Source organism: Anser cygnoides, chromosome 4 (assembly GCF_040182565.1).
Source record: "Anser cygnoides isolate HZ-2024a breed goose chromosome 4, Taihu_goose_T2T_genome, whole genome shotgun sequence".
Taxonomy (NCBI): domain Eukaryota; kingdom Metazoa; phylum Chordata; class Aves; order Anseriformes; family Anatidae; genus Anser; species Anser cygnoides.
The window spans coordinates 28,361,262-28,385,486 of record NC_089876.1 but is presented as its reverse complement, the minus strand read 5'-3'; the positions used below and the strand labels follow the sequence as shown (position 1 = coordinate 28,385,486).

Genomic DNA, 24,225 nt, shown 5'->3' with positions numbered 1-24,225 from the left:
TCTGGGGTGGAAATGAGTGGCAAATCTTTAATGAATAGAGCGAAAATTAAGTGATCATCCAGTTATTTTGGTTGCTTGGCCCATCCGAGGAGAAAATGGTGCAATTTATTAATTATATTCAATAAAGAACACAAACAAATCAAACAAAGATATGAGGTAAGGCAGTATATCTTATGAAAAGAGAAAGCTGGTGACTTGCACACTGGCAAGAAAAAAGCAGTAGGAAGATTTGTTTTGCTGTAGACTACACTCTTGAGAAGGAAATTAGTTATTAAAAATTCTTTCAAAGCATCTGCATAAAGTCCTATTGAAAGTCAGCCAAGTGCCACTGCAAGATTTAATAAACCAGTAAAAGCATTGCTCAAGAAGCAAAGAAACTTACATCAGTTCATATCTTGTGTAGGGTCTGTTCACTGCCACAGTGCTCTGATTTTTTTCTGGGGTAATTAGAGACTGCTATAGTGTGAAAGTATTAACAGCTGGTTCAGTCCACAGCTCTCCATGGTCAACAAATGTGATGGATAATTCCTGTAGAAAAAGTTTTCAGATTGAGATACGGGAGAATGAGCGTTCAAGTCAAAAAAATGAAGTTTGTTAGGACCTGAGGTGAATCATCATGCAAAGGGAAACAAAGAACTGCTTTGGTAGTTTGCAAAATATATGGAAATATTTATTTTTGCATTTCCATGCAGAGAAGAATAGTGGGGCATCCAGACTATCCTTTGTATTGTTACAAATGTATACCCTCATAGTCACCCTGAGAGTGTAAATGTGCACGCTTATTCTGATGTGGGGACCCTCTCTTTGCCAATTTTTGAAGAATGCTTGTGTCTCTAATTTTAAACACCTCACTTAGATGCTAGTTAATTGGCTGTTTCTTCTTACTTAGCAGTGGAGGAAGTTAAGCACCTCCTTTGGGTGTCCATGTTCTATATAGAATGACAGAGTGACTTGATCCCCAGATTAGGCATTTGGGTTAGAGGCCCATGTGAATCCACCCTTGGGGCTGGAGAGAACCAAACAAGCTACAAACTGGACAAGTAATGTCCAGAAAATGGAGGAGTTGGGGGAAAATATTGTGCCTTCCTTTCTGGAAAATTTAATTTGCGTGCAAAACTGAAGTAGACTAGTACAGGCACAGAAGTTGTTACAAGAGTATAAATTAAATGGATGCTTGGAAATTAGGCTGAGTAAGGCTGTGTAATTATCTAGATAGATTTTTATTAGCTGTCAACTCTTTATAAAACCACAAAGTCAAAGTCTATGCAACCAGTAGGTGCTTTTCACAGACGTGGAGGAAGACAGCTTCCCGCCCTGAAGAGCGTATGGTCAAAGAAGCGGTAAGGGGTGTGATGTGGTGCTTTTTAATGTTTTTTTTTTCCTACTCTTTCTTTCCCCTTGATCTCTCCCATATCCTTTTGGTGTATTTCTGTTTTGTTGCCTGGTAATTCTGTAGTAGATAATATTTATTCTATCTCAGATACTGCTCTATTATTTTTCATTTAACGTTTTCTGTTTGATTGCTGTCTGGTAGCAATCACTGTATTTTCATTTTTAAAAAGGGTTATTGAAAAAAATATTAGCACTTAGTTTTTCGACTTACAGGTTTTTCATATAGGCTCTGGCTTGGACCCTCCTAGCAAAAATTCAAAAACTTTCTCTCATGTATGGAGGGCTCAAGACAGTTGAATGTTGCCACACTTGTACTAGATAACTCACCGGTGCTTTTACTTGAGCTTCACTTGAAGTTGAACGTGGATTAAAATTGTGACTTGCCTTAGAGGAAAGAGTATTAGCGACATGCTGTGCAAACAAACATGACAGCTTGAAAGTAGGGTTTGGAAGAGGATACCCTCCTCTGGCACATTACAAATAAATAAAAGGACCCCCTCACACCATTAGTCCCTCTTTCCCACACCCAGATTGCCAGGGCCATCAGAGATCCTCCTTTGGCAGCTGAGCGGTTGGCATCATTCCCTTCTACCCCACAGCTTCATAAAACATGAAAAAAAAAAAACAGGGAAAATGTTGCTCTTCTTCCAAGTGAGTTGACTGTTACTAAAAGCAGAGGTGCTCATCCTCATCAGTTCAGCAAGGCGTTAACGTGTTTGGGTTAGGCATAGGACCAGGCCTGTGGAAATACCACCCCATCACGGTGGGGTCTAGGTGTATTTATTCAAGACCAGAGAGATCTGCAGTTACATTTCCCCAGGCCATGGACAATGATGTGGAAATGTCACCTCCTGTGTTAATGGTAGCAGATGCATGCTCATTTGAAGTTCCTTTTCTCAATCAGGTTTTAGGATAAGCCTGTGGTAGATGTGATAGAGTTGGTTGGCCAGCAGCAGCAATTTTGCTTGTGTGTATACACTTTGGAGATCTATCAGATCTTCTGAGAACTTTCCCTCCCTGTATGTATTGTGGTTTTCATACAGACCCCTTGCAGTAACAGCCAGTTATTGCTACTTCCAGAATTCAATAGTGGTGAAAGGAGAGAAGTCTGATAGGGAAAACTACTGTTTGCTTTGGTTGCCCAAGACATCTTGCCGTTCTGTTAGCCGGAGGTTTAAAAAAAAAAACAACAAAACAAACAAAAACAAAAACTTCATGAGATGTCACAAGCCAAGCACTCTGGTGACGAAGAATGTATTTTGTTCCTTTAAAATATATATTTTTTATAGTGTAACTGTTTTTGTTGTTTTATTCTTTTATTAATCACGTATCATCTATCTGGATTACATCAAAGGCTTGAAGCTGTGTTTTGTGGAGAAAAAAGGAAGTTTGAATGTATTAACTAAAAAATAAATAAATCCCTTCAAGTCCACTAAGCAAACATATGCATCCTTTTCTCCCTACTTAGTACAAATCACATCCATGCGTAAAACTTAGTTTAGGTTAATGGACAGGTGCTTGAAGTAGTACAGTACATGGTTTAATGAAGCAAAGCTGTGATGTCAAATAAATACCTTACAACGTGCATTTCCAGGTTTTCCCAGATTGTATCACCTGATTCCAGATGGTGAAATTACCTGCATTAAGATCAACCGAACCGATCCCAATGAGAACCTGGCCATTAGGATTGTGGGGGGCAGCGAGACTCCTTTGGTTCACATCATTATACAGCATATTTATCACGATGGAGTAATTGCCAGAGATGGAAGATTGCTGCCCGGAGACATGATACTAAAGGTACAGTACTATGGAGGTACAAGAGAATAGTAATAATAAAGGTATAAGCTTTTTGTCCTGTTTCTACTGAGCTGTGGGCTTAGATCTCCCATAGTGTGGTTTCCATTGCCTTAAATCCCACTTACACCAGAACAGCTGATAGGGGCCTGATCTGGGTTATGTCCTGTCTGTGTCAGCACCACACGGTGTGAGACCCTGCCTGCTCTGAGCTGCAAGTGTTGCCCCATCACAGTCACAGGTGAAAGCTCTAGGAACAAACTTGAACAGCATTCAGGCATTAGCTGTTGGCTGCTACTTCTGCTCCCATTTCTATAGAAATGTGTAACAGATGAACAAGAATTAGGCCAGATGGTTAAAAAGCATGTATCTTGTGAGCTGTGGCTTCAGCAATAGCTTTTGAATGAGAACAGTACTCTCAGCTGCCCCATTGACTCGGAGCTCTGCAAGGATGCTAAATTATATTCATGGTCCTTGGAAGAAAAGAGTGATAACAGAAAATGCCTGTTTCTTTCTTTACTTGCTCTGAAGGTTTGATGATGTATATAGTTGGAGTGCACAGGCATACTTAAAGTGCAGCTCACGCAGGTACACCTCAAGCAGCTTAAACCAGCTAGCTCAAGTATTGCTGACAGCATGGCTAAAGATGGCTGTGTTTTTTTTCCAAATGACTCAGCACAGGTTTCCAAATTACAGGTAAACATTAGAGCGGACTGCTCTGTTCATTGAAGGCTGATGCTGCCATGGGTGCATGAGTGTTAACCAGGTGGTGCCTCTCAAGGGGGCTTCTTGTCCAGTTGCCAGAGCAGAGCAGCTGAGCTACAGCACCACTGGGCTGCCCAGGGATCCACCGAGGAGCCCTGGCCATTTCAGTTCCACGCTCACGTCACATGTAGTACCCAATCTGAAGTTAGTTCAGCTGCATCAAAAGAGGTGCAGTCCCCTGCCAGACCACAGTGGGGACAGCCCTGCCACGACCACACAGGCGGCTTGCAAAAACAAAGCTGCCTGGAGCACTTCTGTCTGTGTTGGGGAACACTGCCACTGCACTTCGGAAACATTTCTTAATATTTAAGGAGTTCAACCTGAGCAACGTGAAACTACATGGAAATAACTTGTGTGAGTCAAGTTTTCCAGCAGTCTTGCAACTGGTTTTCATTGAGTGGTGATAACGTGCAATGACCAGTCACCCTTATACATGCAGGCATGACAGGACTGGCTGGAAGCTCTCTTTTTTTTTTCTTTTTTTTTTTTTGGAGCTAAAATAAAGAAGAGGCAGTTTTGTGGTTTTACTGCTGTCACAGTTAAACCTTACCTGGAAAACATTGAGAAGCATAAAAAGCCTGATTCTCCAGTGTGATATACCAGCACAAATGCTAGCTAAATATCCAGGACATTTGACCTTGTACTTGAGACTCTTTTCTCTATTTTAATTAGAGATTCATTACCGGGGCACAATTTTTTTTGCTGTAACTAAAACAGTTGGGAGAATGAAGTAGAGAAAATACAGGAAAGTGGTGGGAGTGAAAGGAAAGGCTGGCAAGGTGATTTGAAATCAGAAGCTAGTGGAATAAAACCAAGATATATGAAAGGATATTGGAGCTTGGGGGAGCACAATAATAAAGCTGAAAAATAACAGTTATGTCTGGAGACTATCAGAGAGGGGGGGGGGGGGGGGGGGGGGGGGAAGCAGAAAGTGTCTGTACAGTGCGTCCTTTCCTTGGGGAAGACTGCTCTGCAGCACAAACTTGGCCTCCCACACCAGGCAGTTTGAAGCAGCGCACGTCACCTTGTGTGAAGACATCTGTGTAAATAGGCCGGCCGCCTCCTTTGCCAATTCAGATTAGAAGGCCTTTATGCTGATGACTTACGGCTCTCCCTTCCAGGTGAACGGCATGGACATCAAAAACGTGCCTCACAACTACGCCCTGTCGATCCTGAAGCAGCCCTGCCACGTGCTGCGGCTCACCGTGCTCAGGGAGCAGAGGTACCGGTGCCGAAACAGCGGGCTCGCTCTCGAGGCCCACTGCAACAGGGACGACAGCTTCCACGTCGTCCTGAACAAGAGCAGCCCGGATGAGCAGCTGGGCATAAAGCTGGTCCGCAAGGCCGACGAGCCCGGGGTGTTTATCTTCAACCTGCTGGAGGGAGGCGTGGCGGCCCGTGACGGGCAGCTGCAGGAGAACGACCGCGTGCTGGCCATCAACGGGCACGACCATCGGTACGGCAGCCCGGAGAGCGCGGCCCACCTGATACAGGTCTGTCGACGAGGCTTTGGGAACAATTTCTGAGCCTGGCGAGAGCCAAGCGGTGTGTTTTTGTTATCTTTTGCAAAATTAACGGGTGTGCGTTTCGGGGAGGGAAGGAGATGTGCCAGGCTCAGGTGGGAATTTACGCCTGTGAAATCTCCCTGGTGCCCCTGTGGGTACAGGGGTGAACGTGGCCATGTGCCATCTCCCAGGGATGCCTTCTGCAATCAGCTCACCCAGGGGGCTTTGTTGTAATGAAAAGGCCAGTGTAAATCCCTACATACTCTCTATCAGCAAAGAGTGCCTTCTGCCAAAAGGCAAACCAGCCTGCGGCCCAAGCTGGGTCCTGAGCCCCTCCAGGTCAGATGGGAGCAAACCAGAGCAGGTTAATGCAACCGATGGCATGTTTTGGGAAGAGCATCATCACTGTGTAGGTGCTTCTTGCCTACATCCAGTATATGGGAATCCAGATGTTTTGCAAAAAAAAAAAAATTGACGTGTTTCCATATTTTTTATAAATCTATTTAGACTCACATGGAAAACTATAAAGGGGTGCCTCTGTGATGTGCTTAACAGTCTTACTACAAAAGTGTCGCTGTGCCTTTCTCAGCTACAGAATCAGTCAGCTTCTGCATAATTTCCCTTTCAGAAATATTTTCATTGGATTTATTTCTTTACAGCCTACCTTTAAAAAACAAAAACAAACAAACAAACAAAAAAAAAACTTCAACACAAAAAGCAAAGCCAAGAATATTTTTATTTCTTATTTATAGCAGTTGTTGTTATTGTGCAACTTTTCACTTCATTTGGAGGGATGCAGAGTGTTCACATGTTGAAGAATTTCATGTGCCTCAATAGCACAATGTCAAATCAGGCTGGATGCTCCCCATTTCAGAGAGGTATCATCAGGGCAACACAAGCCTGGCTGGAAGAAACATTCATATCAATGTATTTTGTGGAAAGGATTTTTCCTTTAGCACAGGTTCACAGACGGCTGTAACTAAATTTAATCAAAAAGTGTATGGCATAGGTATGGACAAAACCATTAGCTCATACACATGCTGGGAGCAGGGGCTCCTAATCATCCTCAGGCAAGCAGGCGTGTCCTGTCTGGGCAACAAAACTGCAACCCTGTGCATAACACCAGTTGTTGAAATGTTGGTCCAGCATCTTTCTGGATTACGTTACATAGATCACTAAGTGGGAGCAGAAGGTGGTGGGGGTGGGGGATGAGAGGGGTGCTAAATTCTGCAAGGGGGAGAAAGCCTGGAAAGAAAACCTTTCTGAAAAATTGGTATTCTTGGAACAGTTCTTTATGGCTACAAAACAAGGCAACAGTGCTTCAAAAAACACATGCAGCGTAGACATGAAATGGAAAGAATGACTTAACGAGACCATTCACACACAAGTGTTTAAAAACACTACTAAAGCTCTTATTGGGTTCCAAAGAGTGGATGTTATTTATAATAATGCTTGAAATGCACACCAGTCTCTGGGAATTTAAACAGCATGCCCATCAAAGGGGAGCCTCAGGTTTCCAAACAGCAAGGATTACATTGCACTGATGTGAGCTCTATGAATCACTTTTGTCTAATGCAAGATTCCCAGAACCTGTGTCTTTTTTGTCATGTTTTTTCATCAATTATCATTTGCCTTTCCTGTTTCCATGTTATGCCAGAGAAAAGCCGTTACACTGAGGCCACAAATGTTTTGCATTTGCTTCTTACACGACATGGTCTTTTTTGTCCTCTCATTTCTTGACAGTACCCTGTCTGTGGAGATCTCGGTGTGTGTCATTCACAGCACATTAAGGTCTTCAAATTAACAGTGCTGGAAGCTTCAAATATGAAATCAGTTTCCTTAAAAGCAGAATGAACCTTCTCTGATATGATAAAAGGTGGTGGTGGCTTATTACGCCGAGCATAGCTGAGAGAACATCAGATTTCTGCAGACTCTGATTAGTTTTGACTTCTAAATAGTGATTAATTGAGAAAAATCTGATCGTTCAGGCCTGTAGCAATTATACATTAGCACAGGCAAAACAGCTGATAATCAGGAGGTTAGGTGTCTGGGTGTTTATACGCTCAGTCACAAGAACCGAAATGAAGAAAACGTGTAAGTGTTAATTGGGAGCGTGCACACATCGTAACGCCGGGGAGCTCGCTACTTCCCATTTGCTGCGTCATCTTTAGTCACAGCCTTGTGTCAGAGGCAGCATTTTTAATCTAAAGGTGTTTCTGTGCAGCCTCTCCATGCCAGTGGCCCTGCCGGCCACTGTTGTGCTTGGATACATGCATCTCCAGGGGAGGTCACAGTGCAGGTACCTGGAGATCTTCTCAGGCTGCATTACCTAAACTAGGGAAAGAGCTCCCAAAAGCAGAAGCAGAATCAGGCTGGTGCAAAAGAGGCCTCTGGAGGTTTCCAAGCCAAAGCTTTGCAGAGCATTCCCCACTTTGAGCTTGATTTGCTTTGGCTGTAACATGAATTTTAATTCTAGTGGGCTGCTTCTGCTATTACCTGTATACGGGATCAAAACAAACCTTATTTCTTTAATTCTTGCTTCAGCATAAAGAGCAGAGTTGGAATTGCGGGGAAAAAAACAAGCAGTAAAAGGCAAGGAGGGAGAGAGATCAGGATGAAGCAGCAATTAATATCCCGATCAGTAGAAATGTTAATGGGTTTGTATATGGAAGTATGTAAATACAAAAGCTAGTGGTCTTGTTTGGATAACTTTTTAAAACACTCCGGACTTCTGAGAAATTACTCAACTTGACTGACCTGGAGACAAATGTGACATTGCAATAGAGACTGTGCTGAACTTTTGCTAGTCGGTCTACGGGGAATTAATCACATTTACAACCTCCCTCTAAATAACCAATTTTGAGACTAACCATGTGGCAGCAGATGAGTTTTAAACAGAAGTTGCGTAAGTTGAAGTTGTTTGTTTTAAAGAAAACTGTATTTTCATGGGGGTCATATGCCCTTAGGAGGTTTAGTCTTGTATTGTTCAGTTATATTTCAGCCATCCTACAAACTAGGAACTAGGGTGGTTTCATTTCTCCCAAGATATATCAGTCAACTTTTGGGTACCAGATGACTACCCAAGAATACTGGTCTCAGAGTTCAGGATTTGATGTTATGTAATAATAAACCTGGTAAAAATACCTAGCAAGTTATTTTTTGATATATGCTCATGTACCAAATGATGAAGCTGTGGAGATTTTATTTGCTGGTGGAAAAACCTATCGTCCCCCAAAGTACTGGCAAGGTAACAAACAAATATGATATATTGTTTTCCTGACAAATAGCATGGGCTGAACACGTAAACTTCAGGCTTGAAGATTGGGAGAGGTAGTTTTTTTTTTCTTTTTAAACTGTAGTGACATTTTCAAAAGCGCTTTTAATAATTCTCAGCTAGTACTACTGAATACAGCCTCAGAAAAGGCAAACTGAACTATAAAAATGAAAATCCCAGGGGCCTCCTCTAGCTTCTGTTAATTGTCTGTGGGAGATTTGATTTCAATAGCATAACTGGAGCTGGGCTTGGTTTCCAGCTGCTTGTTCAATGCCAGCTTTCCTTGGAGCTTCTCTCCAGCGAGCAGGGGAACAGCGCTAGCAAGCATCTCTGGGAGTCTGATGCCCCAGGGGCTCTGGAGATTTTTTCAGGGGTCTCCACGTTAGATACTGAGCTGTTCCTTGGAAATGAACTGCAAGCAAGCAGACAGGAGTCCCTCTAGAGACCAGTTTTTAAGAGCCCCTCCTACCTGCCACAGCACTATGGTCCCTAGCCTGGATAGAGGAAGATGAGGATGAATTTTTTATCTTCTGGGTAGGCTCCTATAGCTTTGGGGCCTTCAGCTCGGTTTGTTGGTTTGCCCTTATGACAGATACCTGATTTACCACACTGAATTCCACTCCTTCTCAGCTTGGTTGCTGCACCGTTGTCTCGAATAGATTTATGTGCACCTCTCCGAGGGGAGAGTTAAGCCTTCTAGTGACACAGATGACCTCACAAGTGCTGGTTCAACAACAGAAAATCACCTGTACACAGAATTAACACGGCCAACATAAGGCATACACACAGCACCTGAAAGCAACAAGCAAACAAAACTCACTGGAGGCTTTGCAGCATCTCCTAGACATGCAAGTACTGTGACTCTGCTGTGCAGAAGTATTTTGAGCTCTGATTTCGGGTTAATTGTTTTTGCAGTTGCTGTTCCTAAAGTGAGAGTTTTGGCTACTGTCCCACCCCAAATTCCGTTACTCTGCAGGCTTCTTTGTGTCTGCTCACTCTCTCTCTCTGTGCTCTGGCACGGTGGGATTTTACCTCTCCAAATGGTGCCACATCCCTTTCTTTAAGCTGCCTTACATCTGTCATGCTTGCTGCAGGCAGGTGGGCTCAGCTGCATCATTTATCCCCCACTTTCACCAGCCGAAGCTGGAGCCCATCCCTTGTTATAGCACTAGCTTCAGGGAGCAGCAGCTCCCGGTGTCTGTTTCTCTCCTGTGGCAGGCAGGTTGCTGCTCTGTGCTGGTGCACACAGGTGGGCACAAGGACTGCTCAGTGACCCCACCACCATGGGTGGGATCACTAGCTGCAGCCAGATTTGGGGCAGACAGGAATTTTCAGAGTTAACACCAGATTTTCAAGTTTTAAGTAGCTGGCAGTAAATTTTTATGGATTTTATTAACCTGAACTGATGCTACTGCTTTATGTCACTGCGACCACGTGAGAGGGAAATCCCAACCAAGCTTAAATGGGATCTGTGTTTTGTGAGCCGTCCCCGGTTGATTTACCCGGGATTATCGTGGCAGAGCAGTGGGATTGGGATTCACCCTGTGCCTCCTCCCGCAGGCCAGCGAGAAGCAGGTTCACTTCGTGGTGTCGCGGCAGACCCGGCAGCAGCCCCCGGACATCCTGCAGGAGACGGGCTGGAGTTACGGCAGCAGCCCCCAGCCCTGTCCTGCTGAGAGGAACAACCCCTGCAAGGTGAGGGCACATCCATCCTTCTGTCCATGGGAAAGGGGGACCTGGTGGGCCGCTGGGGTTTTGGAGACCCGCAGTGATGTTTCTGGATCTTGTCACTGCAGGGAGATGCACTCCAATGAAAATAACAGGTTTGTCTGAGGTTTCTCCATCTGGAGCAAAGCCTGCAGGCTAAAAGCTTTCATAGATCAATCTGAGATTCCTATAAATCCTATTCCTTTCAAGCTTCTTGAAAGTTACAGTTATTATTAGTCTGTTGCTTATTTCCGAAGATACCCGTGCTATGACCCAGCTCTAAAGCTGCAGCTGGGAGGTCCTCTCTCTGGCCATGGCAAGTGCAGCAAGTTTCTGGTGGGTTTGGTCACCAAACATGCTGGTTTGGGAGGCTTGTGCTTGACTGTGCCACTGCTGTATGGCCCCAGGGGACATCATCTTTACAGCAGAAAAACAGCAGGAGCGACCTCCCCTGGGAGCACCTGGGGATCCAGGTCTTGTCCTTGGGCTGAGGAGGACAGGGACAGAAGAGTGTGGTCCTGGTCCAGGAAATGTCAGCCTAGGACAGAGGGGATTTAGGAGCTTTCTTCAGTGTTTTAAAAACTTGTCTGCATTGAGAAAAGTGAATCTGAATCAACTACACTCATAATTTTAAGTAGGACTACTGCCACTTCAACCAGATTAAGCTGTTGCATGGAGGTGCTTGTGATGAATGAAAGTGGCTTTTATTTAACACCACGGGTAATCACAGCAGATTAACCATATTTTTACCGCATGTAAGAATATCCATGCAGGAGCTGAGTTTCCTTATTTCACTAAATTTCAGTCATATGCCTGGTTAATTTACGTTAATCACTCTGAGTGTCACCATTATGCAAAACCCTCATGAGCTGGTCTACACCAAGGGGGTATGAGCAAGGAAGACAGCCAGGGCTGGATTAAATCCATCCTGCCTGATGGGCAGCCAGAAGTGTCCTTAAAGAGACTTTTGGACTGAACCAGCTGTCAGACTGGGCGTGCAGCTGTCAGCCAGGAGAAAAACCTCGCTCTGCATTTCACAAAAGCTTAAAGACGCCCATTCTCTGCAGGTTTCCTTTTGCTTTCTCTCTGTTGTTTATTTGTTTGTTTTAACTATATCTATTTGGTGGTTTTTATGTGTAATATATATATATATCAGTGTGTCTTTATTGTTAGTTTTGAGACTTCATGGAAAAACAATCACAGCCCTTGGTAAGGATTAACAGGGGTTAAACCATAGAGCAGAGCTGGTGCTGGGTAGCTGCTAGCCAGTAGCAAATAGTGCCCAACTAATCATGCATCTGCAAAACATTACTTCCTAATGAAGTAATGATTTCCTTAGGGAGATATGTGTAGGACAGCAATTAGCTCATGATGCTGCTATATGATTTCTAGTGATGCTTGGAGCACCTGCTAGCTCCACCACAGAGATCTGATTAATTGATACCACGTGTGATTATTTGGCAACACGGCTTGTTTTCCATACACTGCCCCAGATCCCCATTTTCTCTTCCTGTACTAAGAGGTATTGGATGAAAATTGGTAAATTCGGTGTTATTTGGGGGATCGGTGAGATTGAAAGGCCACTGTTGACCTTGCAACTGTCCCCCTGAGGCTAATGAATCATCTTTTGAAGAAAAGGTTGTGGCTTTTAGGGGGATTTCCAGTTTGCCACAAGACATACACGCTCCATAAGCAAGTAAGCGGGCAACCTGCTGTGGGTTTCTGCCCAGTGCCACAATTTGGGCACTTTCCAGGGAAGATCAGAGACAGAAAAGAAAACTCTGAGCTGTTACCATCTCGCTTTAGGTCTGTGTGTGGGCACTGGAGAGCTTATATCAGAGAAGATGCTCTGGCAATAGATCAGTAGATCAGTACAGCCAGTGGTCATGATTTCCTTCAGGCCCTGTAGCATTTTGGGCTGATGCAATCGCTACTGGAGTGTTATTTGCCCTTTTATAGGATACAAGCATGTCAGTTTGAATATCTCCAGCTTTTTTTTTTGCTGAAGGTTTAACTGAACATCATTTGCAATTCAAGATTTTTAAACTCCAAGCTTTGGCAGACTTAAAATGTTATTTTTGTTTTTAATAGGCATTAGAGCAGGAGTAATGCTTGCAGGCCTAGGGTCTGCACAGTGTCCTAACACAGCACGTGCTCTTGCTCAAACACAAGGTAGCACTCACTACAGTCAGGGGAGTTTGCTATGTGTGTGTGGTTTGGTGAATCTGCTGCCATCAGTGGGACAGCTTTATTACGTGTGGTTGATAGACAGATTGCTAACTGACTTGGATTCCGAGTAATTTTAATTGTGTTTCCCCCCGCCCCTGACCCTCCCTTAGGAGGTGGCATTAGCAGGTCAGGAATCCTCTCTTTGAGGGAAGCAGCTCTCCTGTGCACAAACGTGGGCTGCAAGCTCCTCACAAGCCATAGCTGCCTTTGGTGCCAAGAATAAACTTCCCACAGCCGCTTTGTTCAGACGATGGCTCAGGAATCGTTTTTGGCCAAGCCGTTGCCCTCCCCACAACCTGCCTCCATCTGGAAGGAGCGAGGAGGCGGCTCCCTTTCAGGCCAATGCCAATGGCAATGGGCCACGCAGCCAAGAGCAGAGAGAGGAGGACAGTTTGTAATGGCCACGTCCTTCTGTAGTGGCAGTGATGGGGGCTGTATGGCGTGCCGGGAGACTGCTCCCATACGGGACCTCGTTAAGCTGTTCTCTGGTGTGCAGGGATACGGGACGTCCAGCCCAAATTGTTGTGGCTGCTGCCTGGATTCAGAAAAAAAGATATCAGAAATGCTTGCTTGTGTAGCAGAGGTTGTTGAGCAGGGCTGTAATGCAGAAATCGGCCAGATTTGGTTTCTTTGAAGTCAGTGGGAGTTTTGCCATTAATTAACTAACACTTATTTTTAATTGGAGCTGTTTTCTTGCTCCTTTTTGACAAATTGCCAAGCATTTAAATGAGTCCATTGCCCTGTTGCTTGAGCAGACAATGTTCTGTGACCATCCAGGCAGGTTAGCCTTCAGGTGAAATGCATCTTCCAAACAGACGCAGCCACATCCTTTGCCTGCAAGGCACACATCGTGGCTTTGATGTTGTGATAATCTGCTGTAAATGTTTATTTTACAGTAAACATACCCCCCAAAAAAAAGAAAATGTAAAAAGGAGAAGATGAACTGTTATGTTTTTCTTCTGACCTCTGAGTTCATTTCAGAATGACAGAGGAGGACAATTGTTTGGGAGAGAATGCACTGAAATGCAGTCACTGATAAACACTGCCTTTTAACTGGCTTACTCATTATCAGCAGTACCTCCAAGAGAGCTCTACGTGTGTTTACTGAAAAAGGCTTTACTTTACTTTCATCATGGCCTTCGTCTCAGCCAAGTTGCCCTAACTCCTTTCTATCTGCAGTCATGTAAAAAATGACATGCAGAAGAGTCACTTCAAAGGAAAACTGATCTTGCATGTTTCAGCATACAACTACATGTACTTATATAATTTTTCACTGAAATATAACAGGAAAATTTGTCAGCACCACTTTGAAAGCTGCTTGTCTCTGCACTGATTCCTCAAAAATAGAGCCTTAGCTGATTTATCAGCCAGTGTTTTGGGAGTCAGAGACATGACGGACATAGTAAAAGTAACAGGATTGCTCCAAATGCTCAGGGTTGCAAGCTTACTTACAACTCCATATTTTCTTACAAAATTTCATACCCACATATTTGTGAAAATTAGTGGTGCCCCTATCCCACATGCTGCAGAAAGTGCCTGCTTCTTGGTGGAAAGGCATTCCTTTTCTAGAGGAAAAAGGACAATGTTTTGCACAAACATGGATGAAACGTTACTTTTAGTTTGCACAAAGTTAGAGCTATCAAGTTTAAAACCTGTAAGCCTTGAAGATGAATGTGATCTTCTGAAGGATTAAGATGACCTGAACTAGGACATTTAAGTTCTCTAAAAGAGAATGTTGTAAAGCCTTCAGAAACGTTTAGGTTCGGTTGCAAGCCATAAACCCAATTACTCTGACACTGTGCCAGTGCTCTGCAGGTGGTATGTCCAGACAACTGTATCAATTTGCTTTTTGTCCCACTGACTAAGACAAGATCTTTTTTCATGGAATTCTTTGCCTTTTTGTTCCTGAAGCTCTGTGGCTTCCCTGAAAATTAAGCTGTTCCAGTACTATATATAAGAAGCCCTCCATGTATCTGTCCCCACACCACATAATTCCCATTGACACTGTTCTTTTCTTCCTTCCTATTCCCATAAAAGCCTCTTAGTGCTGTCTTCCTTCCTTCCCCATAGTCACAGTGGGAGAAGCCGTGGGCTTTCTTGCTCCTCTTTCTGCACTGCTGGCCCAGGAACCGAGGTAGACTGTCTTTGTGGGATCTCAGATTGCTTAGAAGAGATTAATGTGGCTTTAAATGAGATTTATAGATCCTTTTTGCATACTGTAAATGTGAGGTCACGCTTGTGAATGAGAGGGGGGCAGGGGGTTACATTTGAAATGTATTTAGCAGCATGTCTATTCTAGCTCCAAGATGGTTTCTGCGAGAGGGACTAGGATCTTCAGGAGCTGGTGCCAGGAGCACAGCTTATGAAATGCCTAAACAAGCCAAAGCAATTAACATTTAAATCCAGATTTTGTGGAGACAAATCCTTGTCTCTCAAGCTCTTCTGCTAGAAATGGATGTGTTGTAAAGGTACCATTCAGTGCACAGGCTGTGCTGAAGCTGTGTTCCCGGTGCATCCCAAGGTTACCCGTGAGTTTGCTTCACCCTTGCTCAGAGACTAGCTCGCGTGGCCAGTGGTGTGTGTGTGTGTAACACCACTCTCCATTTGGAGGCAGGAGCAAGAGGATGACTGCCCTCAGACAGCAGAGGTGGCTGTCATGGAGTGACCTTTGAAGCACAAGGACTAGGAAGAGCACCCTGGAAGCTGTGTCTTCACTCTGTAAACGTCTTTCTCACTGAAATACATATACTTCTACCATGTTCTAGTCAATATGCCCCTTATACAGAAACACAGAAATTTGGAAGAGTAGATGAAGACTGTCTTCTCATCTGTCCCAAGACCTTTATTGCTTTAACCCAGGTGTACCGTTTCTCATAACTACACAGGTGATGTTCAGATTGCAAGCAGGAAGATAAAGATGATAAACTGATAGTTAAAGATATGATGGTGACATATACTGGTAATCTTAGTATCAAGAACATTTTTTTCTTCTTTTTTTCCTTTTGGAAAATTGTATTCCTTATCTACATTTCAAAGACCTACTCCTGCTTCTCTTGGTCTCATTGCTAAACTGCTTCTGAGTTCAGTAGGAGCTGTGCCTGACTAAGGTATGGGTTATTTTGGCTACACTTCTGACTCCACAGAGCCTAAGCCCTGGGAGAGTTATGCCAGCCACCCAGACAGATATGGCAGGCAGTTGTAAAGTGCTTTGGTGTTCCCTCAGTACTTCCCGATGAATATTTGCTTCAGTAGAAAATGCCTAAGCTGTCAGGGAGGTCCCCATGCCCACTGTGTGTGTTTGTTTTGTTTTCCCCATCACAGAGCACCCTTCATGCTGTCACCTGCCATGAGAAGGTGGTGGCTGTCCGGAAGGATCACACGGAGTCGCTGGGAATGACAGTAGCAGGCGGAGCAACCAACCGGGAATGGGATTTGCCTATCTATGTGATAAGCGTTGAACCGGGAGGAGTTATCAGCAGAGACAGCAGGATAAAAACAGGTAAAAGCCTGCTTTAATTCAAAGGCTTGCTTTGAAAAACAGGGGGATAGTACAAAAGCATCACACCCGGACACCTTCAGCTGTCCCAGAGATTTCTCTTAGGAGATGACAGATTAGAGGGTCTCAAGTTAGCTACTAGAAAAGCTATTATACACAGCAGTAACCATCTCTGTGAAGGGAATATAAACATATTGTGGTAGGAAACAAAATCATGTTTCACAGGAAAATGGGCTTGCACCACCATCTCCTAACTACTGAAATCTTTGTTATGCAACTTTCATAGTGTTGTGGTTTTGGTGTTGTTTGTTTTGTTTTGTGTAAATTTTTGAGTTTGTTGCCATATCATTTATGGGTTTTAAAAGATATAAAGGAGCAGAATTCCCATCACACATGAAGCAATGTTAATGCCTTGTGGCTCAATATCATGTCCAGAAACATTGTCTTCATACCTTCATTTGGCTCTTGATGTAACACAGCGTGTGGAGACACTGATAGCTTCTCCTCCTCCATGTGAATAAGTCACTGAAGTAAGATGAGGAGCACATTTTATCAGCATTTTTTTCAGGAACTGGTAGAGAGCAGGGGAATGGTGAAAGATCCCACTGTTCTCGGAAGCTATGTCGCCAAGAGCCTGCACTCAGCTTCACCCAAGTCACTGACCAGAAGCTGGAGAAACTTCCTGAGTGCATAAAAGGTTTTTTTGCCCTGCTCCTCAAAGCACCGAGGCAGTTGAAACTGGGGCAGAAAAAGTCTGGCCCAGCCCCTTGAGCCTGTAGCAGCATGCATATGGATATCCCCCTCGCAGGAGCTACAGTTTCTAATCCAAACACGTATGACACGGCAACAGGAGCAAACCAGCAGCTTTTCCCCTCTCCTCCTGCTGAGAAATAACTGCCTCTCAGTGGGTTGCATTTTCCAAAAAAATATATATATTCATCATGAGGCAGACACCCAGCATGGAAAATTCAGCCTGGTTAATTTGATAAAATTAGAAACAAATGAATACGTGATGTTATAACAGCACCATAAGCCTCCAGGGTTTTGAGCAGCCTTTAGACTGTTGCCTGCCTCATCACAGCAGACCACGAGGAGAGGTTAATGTTCACTTCGAGATGCTGGGATGACCAGTGAGCATGGTCCAAGGTCTGAGGAGGATGCAGATGGGGTGCAGCAAGAGCACCCTGGCTTTAGAGTGGGGTGTCCCCCTGCAAGGACAGTCACAGCACATACAGTCAGTGGATTAGACTATGCCATCAACAGTCTCATCAGGCAGCAAGATCTTGGCTCTGGATTTTTCTTGTTATTGCTGGGGATGTGTCTTAGAAACCTTTCCAGAGTGTTTTTAATCACCCGTTTCATCACAGGTGACATCCTCCTGAACGTGAACGGGATCGACCTGACGGGGGTCAGCCGGACGGATGCCGTTGCCCTGCTGAAAAACACCAGCTCCTCGGTGGTGCTCAAAGCCCTGGAGATGAGGGCGTGTGATGGCCAGGAGGAGAGCGGCCGCCGCCTGCCCCCCGAGGCCGCCGAGAGCAGCGAGTGGTCACCTTCCTGGGTGATGTGGCTGGGGCTGCCCCGGTGAGTCCAGCAGCCCCGTCCTCCCCCTGAAGGGGAGTGGGAGGAAAGATTTATGTTTTCTGGCAGTCCTTCTCCCTTTTGGCTTGATTCATTGCACTGACATCTTAATTAAATCCAGGCTCTGTCACAGTCTTTCCTCTAAATACCTCCCTTTTGTAAGTGGGTATGTGTACATGGAAAAATAGACATGCAGATCCTCTTGCAAGGGAGGGAAGTATCCTGAATTGTTCCAGTCCTGAAAACTTATCTGGCACATAGGGAGTGAAAGGAAAAGCTTATATGGATACAGGATCTTGTTAAACCGGGGCCTTGGCTCGACCACCCTGCAGAAGGCAGAGCTGCCCCTGCTGCTGCTCCCTAGCTGCACAGCCCTTAATTCTCCTTCGCCAAATGCTGCTCAATTGTTCGACTTTACCCAGAAGTTACAGAGTGCGTGCAGTTGGCCAGTATCTCCAAATCACCTCTCTTCACCCCACCCCCGACTGAAAGGAGTACATTTGTCACATCCAGGAAGCAGCTGTGTTGTTGTTTCAGTAGGGATAATGAAAGCCACATCACATGTGGTGAACTTCTCTCCCGCTTGGTGCACGCAGCAGATACCTGCAGCTTCAGCGACATTTTGTGAGGTGTTAACTGAGGATGTGCTCTGAGTCTGTGGATACACAAAGCTAGCATCACTCTGGTGGGGAACTGCCTTCCCCAGCCTCAAGGAAAGAAGAATTCAGCCTGCTAGCTATTTTCACCCATATTCCTAAAGCCAGTATTGTCTCAGAAAATCTCTTTTTCTTCCATGAAGAAAACAGTCTGCAAAATAGGTGGGCTTTTGCTTACAGGCACAGATTCAGGACATGTCCTCGTTCCCTGCACTCGCAGGGCAGGTTAGATGCTCTTCCTCCTTCCGGCCTGAGCCATTTTGAGCTTCTTCACCTTGCAGCAAGGTCTGCTGTCATGGACAAACGTGCCTCACACAAACGTGTTTTGGGGCCTGGTCTGGAGCTAACAACTGTAACACGTGCTCAAGTGCTGCACGAGCAGGATGACTGTGTGTCTGACCACCACGAATGAGAGGTTCTTCCTCCAACGGAGAGGCCTAGGTTTTGATTTCTGTGAAAAAGCAGTGAACTGATGGCCCATAGCTTGCAACCCCAGGCAATGGTGAACTCTCTCCTAGCGTCCCTTCAGAAAGGCAGGCCTAGTGAGGTCCCCATTCCTGCTTGCTGCTTTTGCGCTCCTGTGTGTGACAACACGAAGGCAGGGGTAACGTTCCCAGCAGAGAGGAAGCAAGCAGACTAGGCCTCGTGGATGCTGAATTCTGCAGTGCTGAGTCTTGCCTTCAGTCACCACCCATTGCTAGATGGGCATAAGCAATTGCACCCTGCCTATGCCGCGTGTAACCACAACTTTGCTCTGCTGTACAGACAACCTGAGCTGCCTGATCTTCATCTCCTACCCAGAGCCACCCAAAGGACGTATTTCCTCAGTGAGGTGACTGAGATGTATGACACAACTCCACAATGCTGCAGACTTGCACCCAGTTTTCTCATCCCTCAGTACAGCTTTGAAGTGTGACAGCAAAAGGGTGGCATTTTTTTTTTCCCCATTTAAAAGCAGTATCTAAGCTCGCCGTATCCCCCTCTTCCACGCCTGCATGTGTGAAGCCATTCCCACCCACTCAGTCTGAAGGAAAATTAGCCCCAATGTCAGCAAGTCTGAGAACAGGAAGCTGATTGTAATCGTATCCCCAGCTGCGACGCCAGGCACAGTGCGGCCCTTCTCTGCCAGGCCCAAGCAGGGGATTAATATGCCAGGCCAACACGCGGGTCCGACCGCCAGACTGAGACAGGGACCAAAACTGATCAGACGTGACAGCGACAAAGGTGTGCTTCATCCTTGGTAGTAGCTAGTTGGTTTACACAGGGCACGAGGATCAGATCTGGATTTGCTCATTGCATACAATCAGAGCCTTCATTCTTCCCCCAGCGTGAATGCTCTTACCCTCGTACTCTTATACTGGTCCTCCAGGGCCCACACCAGACATCTGGAAGTCCTTCAGCAAGTTCCCTCACTAGAACGTGTGTCATATTAACTCATTTCCCCCCAGTCTGAGCATTTAACCTTTTCCTATCAGTCCTTGAGTTTGCTTTTGGCAAGGATCACAGCCCAATAGATCTCAAGGTATTTCCAGAAGTCTCACAGTTTTTTTTTTCCAGGCTGCTACAGAAAGTGATTCTCTGTCCACATACACTTCAGACAGGTCTGTCTTGGTAAAGGTTAAGGTGCTTCAGTTAAGGTTGCCTTGTGCGCAACTGTGGGGCAGGAAGGCTGATGATTCACCTATCTTAATTAAAACCACGATGATGACAGTAAAACCATCCCAACTTCCAGAGGGACTGCTCCAAGGTGCCTGAGTCTAAGAACAATCAATACAGCTAGGCTGTAGGAAAGGCTATCACTACATAGGGTCACGTAAGGTACTTGGGAAGATGGATGGGGTACACCTACATAAGAAAAACTGAACAAGTAGCAAAGGCAAGATTTCTTCCGTGTTCAAAAAACAGAGTTTTGATGAAAATCTCGTAAAGCACGGTCCTATAAGATGTGTTGTCTGAGATAAGCTAAACACTAGAGGATACCTACAGACCTCCTTCCACAGCTGATGAAGTGGCTGCTATTGATTGATTAAAGAAAGGTAGCTTCCTTACTTTGGAGGCTGGCATACTGTAAATGCCTAGCTCTGTACTAGTAGCCTGTTTCCCAGGGGTTGAACACATATTACAGCGATGGACATAGACAAGAGGCACACAGTTTTAGGGAATTATATTTCTGAATCAAGTCAGTAGCAGCAGAATCATCTAGGCAGGTTATGGGACTCCTCGTACCAAAGCTCAAAGCCTTAGAAAAGCTGTCTTGCACAATTTCACGTTTGTGGAACTCACTTGAATTTCAGTGCTCTTACAATTGGCCCTGGTTAGTTTTCTATGGTTTGATAGTACATAAACAACTCTTCTGTTCTTTCTGTAGTACAATCCAGTGCAGGGTGGTTATAAAATAGACGCACATGTGCATCTGACATCTGTCAAAACTTGGACTGCACAGGCGCAGGGGGGCTGCGGGCTGAGAGGCGGTAGGAAACAGTGATGCAGAAACTTAAGCATTCCAGCCTGGAGCCTTATTTCAGGGTAGCTAATTTAATTGTTTGTTGTTGAGGAAGACAGGTCTCGTTTATTGTTGGAGGGAAATGTTGTTAAGCATGCACAAAGAAAATAATGCGTAGCAGCTGGTGAAAAGCATTTCCCCAGCCCTGTGATGTTTCTTCTACTCTAGCTTGTTTTCCCGCTCTCCTTTCTCTCTCCTCATGTTTCCTTCCCCCAGCTAGCACTTAAAAATACTTTATAGATCATCCTGTCATAACATTTACAAACATTAGTACTTCACATGAGTGCTTTTGTTCATCTGCAAAGTGAGATGAGAAAGACAGGGGTAGGCCGGAGTCGTTCTGCAGACCAGGGGTAGAACTGGATCTAAAACGTGGACTGGGAGGGAAACTCCCCCAAATTTACTCCGTCCCAGCTCTGATGGGACTAATTCTCACACATCTCTCCAGTCCTCTGCCAGATACTGTATCAGGGCAGGAGGGGAAGCATCACGGGTTTGAAGCCTGTTATTGCTGAAGTCACGTTGGCTTTGACTCCCAGAGCGTGAGGCTACTTACCCTTCATGAAGGGAAGGAAGGAACTGTGCATTTAACTACTTGTAAATAGGCAATTTCAAACTTCTTGTGCAACAGTAATTGCTGCTCGGCTGTAGTATTCCTTCAGATAGGACCCTGTGTCTAGACACTGCTTATCCTCAAGGCTTGAATCTGTGACAAGTTCACACATAAATTACTCCTCGTCCTCGGCTTTCTGACTGCTGGAATACTTACAGATAGTGGCAGAAGGCCGCAAGCTGCTTTGTTCCAAGACAGAAGATGGTTTGCTTTGGACCACTCCCAGTGTAGTGGGTTATGGCAGTTATCTGGGTCAAAACACACAGACTGGGGAGGTTCATTACCACAGAAAAATAATCTACTCAAGCACACTAAGCATCTTTGGATGACGCAAGTACTGTTTCATTTTCTCTCTGTGGCACTTTTGAGCTTGTCTTGATTACTACACAGCTGTAAAGAGCCAAATGAAATACCTCTCTTCTGGCTGCTCTTTGCCCGGGCAGACCAGGCATCCCTGCTTGCATACAAACTACTGGAGCAAGCAGGAACAGCCTGATACGTAGCCTGGCATTGCACATGCCTGGCTCCCAGCATCCCTTCCACATTTCCAGCAGCATTAATGCGTAGCTCATGTATGAGCTCATGTCAATCTCCAGCTATGCCCAAGGTGATGGGTTGGTCCTGACACACTGCCCAACACCCCTGGCTGACTGGGGAGAAAATAGGAAGAACGAGAGGAAGAACTTGTGGGTCAAAATAAAGCCAGGGAAATCACTCACCAACTACTGACGTGGGCAAAACAGACTTGGGGAGTTAAATTTAAAATATGTAATTACCAATTTAGGTATTAGGATCCAAAGATGACAGAGTTGTAAACCCTTAGGGAAAGCAGCTTTCCTCCTGCTTCCTGGTCTCTGCTGTCCTTGCTGTCAATGCAGCCTACAGCCAGCCCCTTCGGTCAGGCAATGGGTGGCACAGGGGGTCGGGGTCAGGACATGGGGGTCCATCCCCAGAACAAAACAGCTGTGCTGATGACAGCTATGCTGATAAGGTGGTTTCAGGTCTCTTTTCAGGTGAGTGGGAGTAATTTCCTGGTCTGGCTTCGGCAGGTCCCCGCGGAGCTGCAAAGTAGGAACATCACCAGATGATCAGAGGAACACTCAGTGTTGTACTGGCAATGAATTCCAAGGTTAATCAAGATACTGGAGCTAGATGTACCCCATTCATCCTAAAAGAAATTAAAGTTTTATGTTCTGTAACATCAGAACATCACTTTCTGATTCAGTTTACGGTGCAAGGGCAATGGGCAACTGAAACACAACCATCATATTAAGAGAAAAGTATTTTGGGGCTTGGTAATTAGGTACACCACAGAACAATGATAATGCTAGTAAGCCATGTCTATTTTAGTTAAATCTAGCATGCTCTTTGAAAAAAAAGCATGCATTTATGCCTTCCAGACTGATGGAGACCATGTAGCTAATGAAGTTACAGAAGGTTGTACAGGATGCATGTAAGCCTCCTCTTCACTGTATTTTCTTCTCATGTCTTCACCTGCTTGACTATTTGCTTCCTATGGCATCAGAATTTAGTTTATCACCTTTCAATTTTGGTCATGTCCTCTTATAATGCGGGGCAGCAGAGCCCTCTGCCCTGCAAAACCAACACTAGGTAATAGCACTACCGGCTGAATCCTGGCATTGCTTGGTCATGACCTTGGTAAGTACCATCAAACACAGAGGTCTTAAGTGATTTTGCACATTTTAAAAGTCCACAGATGGTAAAGTAATAATGCCTGGCTGCTGAGGAAAGAAACAAACGTCACCTGTTTCTTACATTAGCAGCCAGTGAGTGCTTGTTCAAGTATTATATACCTACCATCCTGGCAGCAGGTGAATATTAGTAGGTCCCGAGGGACTAATCGAGTATTACTATAAAATTCTGCTCTGAAACAGAGCAAAAGTATTATTTGACAAAATGTAAAAATGTTAGACACATTGGTCTTTAAGATAAGGTTATTAATCCTTCTCCAGAAGGGTCAGCTGTTTCTCAGAAACCTGAGGAGTTCCTGAACAGAGCTCAGAGCAGTTGCTTGCTGAAGGCCAGCCCGACACTTCAGATTTGGAACAGTGAAAGGGTTTTCAGGCTTTTCAGTCATTCCTGGGCAAACAGATAACAATGAGTGGGTTAAGTATTAAGGACCGAAAATACTGTTGCTCTGTAACTAATGAAATTATATATTTTTTTTCTGGTTGGTTAGGGAAAAAAAATAAACAGATGTTCAAAGTACTCAGAGCCATATGCGAACTGTAGGAGTCTAATTACAATACTACTCTCATTTTCTCATATTTGTTGTTTCAGATAAGCTTTGAATTAACATAACTTACAATATCCTAAATGTAAAAGACAAAAGGCAGGAGAGGCAGATTTCACCTTACTTACCATAAAATACCGCTAATTGTTAGAGTGAGGACAAGCTATCCTCTCAACAGCAGACTCACTCCAAAGCACAGACTGAAGCGCACAGGCTTCTCTCATCTTCCATGCTGCAACTTACCATGCTACTTGGCAAGAACAGCTCAGGATTCCTACTTCCAGGGGTATTCTTGCTTGAGTGACCGCTGAGATTTCTGTAATTCTGGTGCAATGCATTGGCCTTGAAATTTTTGTTTTAGATTTGACATGCACCACAGTCCTAGATGCCTGGCTACTTTTGACACGATTAAACACAACACATACAAGGCTCTTATCCAGAAGATAAAACAAGGCA

At 44.7% G+C, this 24,225-nt stretch overlaps 1 protein-coding gene across 9 annotated transcripts in view; it reads left to right on the top strand.

The window, feature by feature from the left end:
- The window catches only part of LNX1 (ligand of numb-protein X 1), a 106,146-nt gene that overhangs the window by 79,988 nt on the left and 1,933 nt on the right, over positions 1–24,225 (top strand). For all 9 annotated transcript variants that reach the window (XM_066995866.1, XM_066995864.1, XM_013172765.3 and 6 more), the window contains 5 exons: positions 2,987–3,189; positions 5,073–5,444; positions 10,291–10,425; positions 15,988–16,165; positions 17,530–17,746. In XM_066995866.1, coding sequence (XP_066851967.1) covers positions 2,987–3,189; positions 5,073–5,444; positions 10,291–10,425; positions 15,988–16,165; positions 17,530–17,746 — 1,105 coding nt within the window. The remainder of the gene's footprint in view (positions 1–2,986; positions 3,190–5,072; positions 5,445–10,290; positions 10,426–15,987; positions 16,166–17,529; positions 17,747–24,225) is intronic.